Raw genomic sequence first — 10,653 nt, 5'->3', positions numbered from 1 at the left:
TGTAGTTTTAAAACAAAGTGCAATAAATGTACGGCTATCACGTGGCCCACAACTACATGACAACACTAAGTTATTCAAAAGTAACTTAAAGTAAGCGGCCCACGAAAAATGGCTCTGCGGCCCACATTTGGGCCGTGGCCCACAGTTTGCCGACCACTGTTCTAAAGAACACTTTCAACAACCGTCTTGAGGTTTTCAAATTAGTATGAGTATTACGCATGATGGCGCTAATGGGCTTATAATTGAAGCTAGCTAACTACGTTTCAAGTTCTGGCTACAGCGTTGTTAGTCACTTCGATATTCGTACATCAATTAAAATAGAATTGTAAACTTTGACTGATATTTTGAGGACAACGTCATGCTCATTTTGTCTATTTTTCGCCGATACTAAACGTATCTGTTAAGTTATCTGAGCTGGAGGCCTATATCCACCTTAATTGCAATACTGCTTTAGTGTACTGTAGGTGTAGGATATGTTGTCTATTGTTCGCCCATTTTTGACGAGTACGTCTGTGCGAAAAAGTTATCCAAGCTGCCGCAATCAATCCACGGCTTTCATAATATAATTCCATTATCCCCAAGAAACACTACGGATTCAAATGCAACATTAAGTAAAAACGCCTACATGACCTATTACTAATTCATGATAAAAGCAACACAAAAATGGCGTAGTGATTTAGAAGTTAAATGACTATTAGAAGTTTTAATAACTGATAAGCTGCCACCTTCTAGAAATGAAGCATTCAAGAAAGTTCACATAGATTTGTTGTGCTTACTTACTATATAACGATTTATGGTAATAACTGCAATATGTTAATCAAATTTTCCGGCAACAATATCAAGCTAATTTTAAACCTCTTCAGGGAAAACTTGCTGGCAACTCTAAAAAACACACACAGCGGACATTGTTTTCATTTCATTTTTGCTAGAAATTAGGCCTACCTCATAAATACAGCACAGGCATTTGTTTTCATCAAAAGGCGAAATAGCTAAAAAAAGGAATAAATTAAAGAAGAACGAAAAATTTTGCGGACACACAAGCAAAAGATCTCACAATATAATTAAGTGCAAACTTGTACATAAATGATTATTCATAATAAACGGAAACATTTTCAAGCATATTTAAAGAGAAAAACTTCAATAAACTTAAATCAAAAAGTGCCAAGAATTATAATGAACCTTTAAGATGCTTAATATTGTTTGCCATTCGTTCCAAATGCAACGGATATATATGTATACATAAATTTATATATGGCGTAATACTGTAACAGTGTGCAGTAAAAACAGAAATTAGGAAACTATATACCCCGCAAAATCACAATTTAGTCCCACTGGCAAACAGACTCTTTTTTCTATTTTTTAACGAGGTGTTTAACTGTGTTTAAGCGTCTAATAAATTTATTTTGAAGAAATAAGATTGAGAAGTTAGCTGTTTATTGCTCCACATTCCATAAAATAACTGTTTATGACTTCCATTAGCCTACTTGGTGAAGCGTAGCATTTTGCAACATAAATGCCTAAACTCTAAACAGCTTATACTTTGGGCAATAGTTTGTAAACAGAAGCCGGAAAAAACTATTTTAAGCGTAATTTAAACGAATTGACCATGTAAGCAAATCACAAACGATTCGAACTGAAATATAAAATACTAAATATTTCTTCCTATGTTTCTTGTACATTGTCCTACATGGAAAGACCCACTGATATTACGTAACAGCACCAAGAAAAAAATGTGCTGAAATTTTCATCAAGTGCCAATGTCTGCGTTACATTGCAAAAAAAAAATATATATATATCGACGAAAAGCTTTGTTACCTTTTCTAATTTCTTTGGTAATTAGTTTTTTTTTTAATTACAGTGATGTTGGGAACAGCGTGGCGATATGCAAGCCGGAATGTTTAAGAAAGCGCAATAAACCCTGTAAGTTTTCAATGCACAACAGAAGAGCGAGTTTAGTGAGACAGAATTAGGATTTTGGGGTTTTGCAGAAAATACTGGTTCAACGCTATAGGATCGGACGATACTTCTACTTGGCAGCGGGCGCCAATTTCGATATAAAATTATCGGACATCCACAGGGGTGCACTTTGACCCCAAAACGATTTTAGTCCCACTTTGAGAATCAAAGGAGCGAAGTCCGGGCGTCTTGAAGATGAACTTCATTTCCTGATTTATCGGCAGCAAAGAAGAGCGATTTATCATCATCAACCGCTGCCTCGCTCCCGGATCCATTGTTATTGTTGCTTGAAGCGGAAGACGGAAGAAGAAGCAGCTCCTCCTCGGATGTACGACTCCTCTCGTTGACCTGCGCATCCACAGTGACGTATGGAGCTCCTGGAAGACGGTGAAGATCTCTCCTCCACTCATGCTGCCAGAATCTGTTGCTCTTTGGGTTCTTCTCGCATCCGGACACATCCGTGCAGCTCCTGGAGATGTTGCGGACTTCAGTTCCAAGATGCGTCTCCCGGAACTGCATGGGAGGGTCCACGCGCCTGGAGGACCTTGATGATGTTGGTGACGGAGTCCGCGGTCTCGGACGTCGCTCCGTGAAGGGAGAAGGGATCTGGAAGCTGATGCCGGAGGATTGTCGTGGAGAGCTGAAACCGCGAAGAGCCAGGTTGGTTCCGTAGGAAGGTCTGTGAGTTGAAGAGAGTGTTAGTTAGAAACGTTAGTTGGACAACCAGATAATTCTAAGCTACACTATGCACGGAGCTGTAGTGTAGCTTGATAAGTGATTGTCAAAGTCAAAAAGGTTGAGTAGATCGACATCATCTTATTTATTAAGACGTTTCGATACGAACTTGTATCATCTTCAGTCAAAGTGACTAAAAATATAATTCTCCGGCTATAGAAACTTAGAATGATTACATTATTACAATTGCGTCCCACCTTTTATAAGTGATGCTTTGATTTACTTCTCAGTCACATTAACTTTCTCAGTCACATTAAAAAGATGATACAAGTTTGTATCGAGACGTCTTATCATTTACTGGATATCCTATATTTCCCGAGTTTGGTAGTTTTAATTTAAATTTAATTTAAAAAAAACTAAAAAGTTCAATGTTTAATTCAAATAGAATTTTATTAAATCAAATGAAATAAAATTTTCTAGAATTCCAAAACATAAACCTGTCGATGGAGGCGGCTGAGGGGTACGGGCTGGGGCTAGGACTGGGGCTGGGTGAACTGCGCATGCGCCGTCCGTTTGACCTTGGGGTTCGGTTGCCGCTCAAAACCAACTTCTGGTTCATTACGAAGTACTTTCCCGCCCTTCTGCGTCTCACTCGCGTTATGCACACCGTGATGGCCCTGTAAAAGTAATTGTAGGGAGGTTAGAAGCGATTTTCGGCCTGTGTGGGCCCTGTAAAAGTTTTGTTGGTTGATTAGGTTTCGAGGGAAATATATGGATATATGAGCAATTAAGCAACGCAAGAAAACGTAAACAGAAGTACTATTTGACACATATAATATTTTTCGGTAAAAAACGATACTAAATACACTTTGAATATGCTTCTGTGTTTTGTAATTTGTTTTCTTAGCCAAAGACAGAGAAATGGATAAACCTTAGTCGAAGTTTCGGACATTTCCAAGTCAACAGGGGTTACTTTTACAAGGTGAAGTTGCTGTTTGTTTACAATTTGAAATTTAAAACTTAGCCATTCTTGGCTGTAGTTGCTACGATCAAGTAGGCGCTGGCTCTTAAGGCGAGATCTGACGGCTGCCTAAGTCTCTTTCTTACACGTTCCTAAGTCTCTTTCTTACACGTTCCTAAGTCTCTTTCTTACACGTTCCTAAGTCTCTTTCTTACACGTTCCTAAGTCTCTTAACACCTTAAATGCAAAAAAAACTTGCAAACTCACCCGCAGATCATCACAACCCCGATTGATGCTGCGAACATGAGAGGACCGATGAGTACGACCACCAGGATGTGGACCGGTTCATCAGGGCACCTCAGGAGCCGCATAGGGACTTCCCCAACTTCGCTACCCTGGTCTGTGGTCGGCTCGTAGCAAATTGAAGGCTTGGACTCGATCGAAACGCACTTGCCATTGTAGAAATACTCGTCTGGGTCCAACTTGAACCCCTGAGTATTCGCGAACTCACACGAGTCGTTTTGACTCGAATCCAACGCGTAACGAAGCTCACGCACGTAGCAGTCGCAGAATAGGGGGTTCCCGGAGAGCCAGAGCCCCCTGAGGGAGGGGAGGGTGAGGGGGATTGCCCGCTTGTGATATCGGTGCTGGGAGGAAGCGATGTTGGAAGAAGTCAGGTTGCAATTCTACGGAGAATAATATATTGTTTATATACATGTATAATCTGTTGCTACTAGGCATAGTAATATTAATCAAAAACAGCTCCTGTGGTAATTGTAATTGTTAACTAACGTTTCGGCAACCAATTTAAATCGCCTTCGACAAAGGTTGTTGCTTATTGTCGATAAAAGGAGTACAGAAAGTGCACCTTTATACAAAAACGTGATTGGCCAAAGTTGAGCATTGTTACATCTGTTATTCTGCCTGGCGCGAAAGTAGGTTTCGGAGAAAGAGGTGTTTTCAATGCAAAGATATAAGTGAAATGTAAATACAAATATCGCCGACTTGCTTTCGAAAAGTTGAGGTTTTTGCGACAAAAAGTTAAACAACAGACTAGTTTAGCAAACACTTAACGAATTGCATATCACTGATGATGGCATGAGCATTTGCCGAAACGTTTGAATAATAAAGCATGTCGCTTTTTATGTCTATTTTGGCCGTAATTTTCACCATTGAACTTAACGAATTATTTTACAATTTTGAAGTCGGCTATGCACACATTCTCTCTCCACTAGCCTATAACATTTTAATAATAGACAGTTTTAGAGTAATTCGAAATAAAACACATGGTCGATATCCGGGGACGAAAAGGAGTAGCGAAGTTGAATTGCTCTGCTGAGTATATGGCTCTTTAAACGAATTCCCACCAAAAGTTTGATTTTTATTCTACAAGCCACACCTGTGTGCACCCACATTCACTGGTTTATAAAGGTCACCAGGCCCTTATTTTATTTTTCGAAACCAGTAACTGTGCAAAACGCGAAAATGTATTTTTGCCATTAGGCAGAATGATACATTTTAAAACCACCCAGAAACGTCATTCGGTATTAAAACAATCGCGAGAAAAGACTACAAAGGAACGAGCGTAGGCGAATGAGAAACATAACGTCCTCAATCAATTGAGCAAACATATCGACCAACGTACAAACTATCAGGGGTGGATCTAGGGGGGCATCAGGTCATGTCCCCCCAAACTGTATATTTTGCTAACTTTTTCTATATAACTCTAGCCATTTTCACTGCGTTTTTCGTCCGTTTTAAAGAAGTCTATTCAGCCTGAAGACGTTATGCATACTAAGGCATATTACGGGATGTGAACTCGTAAACTCGAGTGCATTTTTTTGTTAAATTAAACAATAAATGCTGCTATTTGAAGCAATATGAGAATCTCTTTTAAATTACGTACCATTCAAATGGTAAGTTTTGCCAATTTTGAACAAATAAACGCATGATTTCACTCTTTGCGCAATTAGACTGGATTCAACTGGAATTTTGCACGAGTTCGCACGAGAACAACTAGCGTTTTAAAGGTTAATTGTCTTATGACATTACGTCATGACGTACGTTTGTGACGTCATCGGTACCAATTTTTGCCCCCCCCCAAGAAAATATCCTGGATATGCCCCTGCAGCCAACACCCTACATTTATTTACGACGTAAATTCAGCGTTTGGCACACAAAAATGTCAACGGCTTGTTAGTACCACCGCTGTTCAATTTGCCGTTATATCAAAAGCAAACAGTCATTACGAAGCCCAAATAAATTAAATATGTCGAGATAAAGGCAAGGTACACAGAGCAAGGGCAATTTCGGTTTAGAAGGGAGGTCTCTGACCTCGATGCCCAGTTTGTGTGACCTGACATACGATTTTCAGGCTAACATGAGAAACCATAGTAAATTAACAAGGGCTTTGTGTGAACCCACTTCTTTCGTGTTTCGCCTATTGCTGTGACGTCATTTGTGGCCGAACAATAATTTAGTTTCGTGTCAGATGATTCTAGATATAGCAGAATAGTTAACCAGGGTTGCCACAAAGTTGTTGAATGTCTTTAAATTGGTTAACGTTCGGAAATGTACTTGAAAAACCCATGTTTTTGCCAAGAGTCTTAAAAAAATTTGAGTACAGCTTTTACAGCTTAAATTACGTGCTTTAAATGCACCACAGTAACGTAATTTTTAATATTTGTTATTGTTTTGACCATGACACTTATAAAGTTTTGTTTTCAAATAATATGCAAAACACATTCGAGGATCAAATTTTGGGAATTATGAAAGCCTCTCTAAACATCTTCAACTTATTGCATGAAACGTGCGACAAACCCATGATCAAATAATAAGGAATAAAACCCCTGGGGGACAAATGGCCACGGTTAAGATACCCTTGGAATAAAGCAGGGGTGGGCAATTATTTGTGACAATGGGTTGCATGAGATACGAAAATGGTCTTCGCGGGTCAGATACAAAGGAGAATTTAAAATACACATAATATAAAGTGTGAAAGCTGGTAAGAATATAAAAATGAGTGTGCATGTATAATTCATTCAATAAATTATTCCAAAATTACGAAAAAAACAAAAAACATAAAAAAAAAAACTTTGCGGGCTGGACTTCCCCACGGGCCGTAGTTTGCCCAGGTATGGGATAAAGCATGCTGAATAAAATTCATTAACTTAAATTAAAGTTACAACACTACATGTTCCCACCTGAAGGAACAGGAACTTTATCTTGGGCAGATTGAGTACAGCTTAAATTACGTGTTTTGAATCTACCACAGTAACACAATTTTGTCATTGTTTTGACCATGACACTTATAACGTTTTATTTCCATTTGATATTCAAAACACACTCGAGAGTTGAATTTTGAGGCTATGAAAATCTGTTAAATGTTCTTACCTGGAGAAACAGGAACTTTAGCTCAGGCAGAAACGCGAAGGCGTCCTTATCCAGCCTGGCCAGGTTGTGGTTGTCGGCCAAGGACAGCCACTGAAGCGTGACCAGGAGCCGGTACCAGGACGGTCCCAGGGCCACCTGGTTCAACGTGTGTGACGTCACAGGTTGCACGTGCTGCACGGACTCTCCTACCGAGGGGGACACGACATAGGATGGAGGGGGGACACCGGGCTGCAGGTCACTGTAGGCGGCCGGGTCGGTCAGTTTGCGATTGACTGCGATTGACACAAAAGTGTAAGAATCAACTTCGATGATTCTGTTTTGTGATAAGTCAAGGGTTTCAATGCTTGATTGCGGCCCACCGTTCAACCAACCCTGCTCTAAATGCTTGATCCCGCAGTCGCTTAGATTCAGCTTCCGTAGCGTTTTGAGACCTTGGAAGGCAAAGGACTCTACGTGGTCCAACAGTGGGAGTCCGTGTAGGTCCAAGTCCGCGGCCGATTTCAGGCCAAGGTCCGTGAAGGCCGGAACCCGGGCCAGGGGCCTGTTTTTGGCCAGGGATAGGAAGTCAAGAGTTGCGGACCGGCCAAAGCAGTGTTCCTGGAGGCCACTTATAGTCAGGGCGTTTGAACTTAAGTCGAGGTGACGAAGGCTCATGAATCCGGCGAACGCCAAATGCTCGACCGCTGTGATGTAATTGTGACTCAAATCCAGCCTAAAAATTAAGATTTTTAATTATTTTCATTATATGTAAATTTTAAAAGGTGTGACAAAACATGGTAAATTAAAGAACAAAATGTATATTTTTAACGTGGAAAATTATGACGCTGGAACATACTAAAATTAATAGGGGTATTTTAGCCATTTTTGCCAAGGGGTATTCTGTTTGAAAAGGTTGATTAGGCATTTAAATGTTTTTCACTTTTCTTGTGGTTTATTTGGTTGATTACTCACGTAATGCATTTTCTACTATTATATCTGATAAAATACACGGTAAAGATAAGATAAAAAATACAGGACATGTCAAAACCGCATTGAACGCTATAAATCAATAATATAGACGTCAATTTAAGGATTTTGGCAAAGAAAATTTTGTGGCTGTGATACGCGTTTTTAACGTCTTGCTGCGTGGGTTAAGAAATACATAACCGACGGGTTCACAATGCATAGTAGCCAGTATGGAAGGCTACATCAAAATACAAAACAATCGTTTTTATATACAGCTGCATTCCCTTGCAAATAATTTCATATCCCAACAAGGTTACAGCGCTTTACAACTTTGAAATTATCCTTATGAGAAAACACCCAGCAAACTAGTTTAATGGCAAATCGTTTTTGTTCTTTTTCTAAAGATATTAAATTTGTGTTTTTTAAAACTTATTACGTTTAACTTCAACTTAAACAAATGTTAACCTCAGCTTAAACACTATCTAAGGTTAACAGAATTGTAAGCCATTCTTTCTGTGAGCAGATTTTCACAAGACACGACCTTTGTTCTACATTGCCGGAGGCTACATACAACTTAAGGCTAATTATAACTTTAAGTTTTTAATCAGCGACTTCACGTTTATGCGTTTACTCAAGTCTCTAGTTTTCATGCACAACTTAAAGATTGCATTTCTACTATTAGTCAACCGTATTTTGCATGAAAAAATGCGCTTGGGACTAAGGCCATTGAAATTATCACAAACAAATCATGGCGTATAGTGAAATTATTTGACGTCATGATGACGTATTTTAAGATTTTAACGCTGATAGGTCAAGTGTGTTATGTGTTATTTATATGACGGTCGGCAAATTTTGCAGTGTTTGAGTCATACTTTAGTGATAATGACATGGCACAAATATGTTTATATTGTTGTGTGTCTCAAAATCCAATAACTTCAAGGATTTCAATTAAAATAAAAAAACGCAACTTATAACCAGCGAAATCGCTTAAGTAATGAAGTAAATCCCTCTCATAACGAAACCGTTTAGGAATGGGAAAACACGTGTTAGGTTGACGCAACAAACAATGAGTAACTAATACCCGGGAACGTGCGCCAAAAATAGCTGGACAAAATACCGTTATACTCTGGTTTCATTTCACAACGTGAAAGTATTTCGCCCTTTACCAAAAAAATTCCGTTATACTCTGTTTTGCAGTCTGGTTTCATTTCACAACGTGTAAATATTTCGCCTTTTACTAAAAAAGATATTGTTATATTTGAAAGCGTATTAATAGCGCCATACGGGCAAAATATTGACACTAATTAGAAGGCCTTCCAAGGGTATGTTATTCATGGTGTGTTGTTTTAACTATATGGAATGAGCATAATTTGAACTAAAAGAACTTCTAACGTTAATCGAGTTTGGTTTTAGGTCCGTTTTATTTAGCATTTACAAAATTGTTTTTTAGAGAGACTACGTAAATGACAAATTCTCATACTTTACGGGTCTTATTTTATTTTTATTTTTTAATGTTCCTATTCATTCACCAGTCTTATGAAAGAGTGGGAAAAAATCGCTCATTTTTCTTTTTAAAACCGACACCACACATTTAAAAAAAACACACAAAAATATTAAAAAAATCTTAAGTCAATAAAATCAGCGTGTCCTACCTTTCCAAGAAAGGCAGGGCCTCCAATGAACCGGGCCTTATCTCCCTCAAGGAGTTACGAGAAAGATCAAGTGACGTGACTTGCTTATGTGCAAGCCCAGAAGTCCACTCAAGCCCAGCAATCAAGTTGTTTCCAAGATCCAACGACACGAGAGAGCTAAAAGACTCAAACGCGCTGGGATGAACGAAGGAAATCAAGTTGCTCCTTGCTGAGAACTTGTGAACTTGGTCATAGCGCGAAGAGTTGACAGTCAAATTTGAAAGCGCTTTGATTTTGTTGTCGTTTAGAATGAGAACAACCAATGATGGCGGAAAGTGCTGTGACCAAGTGGTAAGGTTTGCTCCGGTGCAGTCGGCCACCGTTCCAGCTAGGCCGTGGCCGTCTGTAAGGTTTTGTCCCAAGTTGGAGCAGGTACATCCGTGCGGACACGAGCCTTTGGCGTCGGAAAGGCCTTGGGCAAACGTTGCGAGGAAAAAAACGGCGATGAAAATGCATAGGTGCCTTGCTAGAGGAGTGCTGTATTGTTTTCTGTAGATTCCAAGCGGCAAAATCAACCCCTTACGTCCAGGGAAATTCAATATTTCTTGTGCTGCTGAAATGAGGAGCGGTCCGTCTGTGTCCCCTTCTTCCCGCCTTTCCGCCTTTTGGTATTCCCGCTTGGCGCAATCGCGGCACATTTTTGGCGCCAAGTATCCACGCTACGTTTTAAAGCACTGGAAAATAAAATCGTTTAGTTTAGTGGAGGGGTTCTTAAACTGGGGTCCATGGACCACTTGCGGGTCCGTGAACTAATTTTAGGGGGTGCATGAAGGCCAAATTGAATTACTAGTGTATATTTAGAAAGTAATCAATTTTTCAAATAATTCAGTTTAATTAAAAATAATACGTTTTAGCAATGTGTTTAAACTTCATTTTATCATCAGCAAATTTCTAAAGTCTATTTGTATTGTGACGTCAATTTATGACGTTACCTCTGAATATTTCTCGCCTACCGTGGTTCACGCGAAGCCAAAAAAAAGTTAGAGGTCCGCGATAACAAAAAGTTTAAGAACCCCTGGCTTAATGTTTCTC

The 10,653-nt window shown here is 39.4% G+C and overlaps 1 protein-coding gene across 1 annotated transcript; it reads right to left on the bottom strand.

The window, feature by feature from the left end:
* Positions 1–931: 931 nt before the first annotated feature.
* Positions 932–10,259, bottom strand: LOC146134579 (uncharacterized). The gene is made up of 5 exons (XM_083396981.1): positions 9,583–10,259; positions 6,986–7,697; positions 3,860–4,278; positions 3,129–3,308; positions 932–2,635 (listed from the first exon to the last, which is right to left on the bottom strand). The coding sequence occupies exons 1-5, from the start codon at positions 10,257–10,259 to the stop codon at positions 2,122–2,124; spliced, it is 2,502 nt and encodes an 833-aa protein (XP_083253107.1). The 3' UTR covers positions 932–2,121.
* Positions 10,260–10,653: the final 394 nt, after the last annotated feature.

This window comes from Ascidiella aspersa, chromosome 9 (genome assembly GCF_963924565.1).
Source record: "Ascidiella aspersa chromosome 9, kaAscAspe10.2, whole genome shotgun sequence".
NCBI classification, from domain to species: domain Eukaryota; kingdom Metazoa; phylum Chordata; class Ascidiacea; order Phlebobranchia; family Ascidiidae; genus Ascidiella; species Ascidiella aspersa.
This window is presented reverse-complemented; position numbering and strand designations above follow the sequence as displayed.

Coding starts and splice junctions, on each gene's coding strand:
- LOC146134579 (XM_083396981.1), bottom strand. CDS start 10,259: ATGTGCCGCGATTGCGCCAAGCGGGAATACCAAAAGGCGGAAAGGCGG. Junction 3,309..3,859: donor GGGGTTGTGATGATCTGCGG/GTGAGTTTGCAA, acceptor TTACTTTTACAG/GGCCATCACGGTGTGCATAA. Junction 2,636..3,128: donor TCAGCCGCCTCCATCGACAG/GTTTATGTTTTG, acceptor TTCAACTCACAG/ACCTTCCTACGGAACCAACC.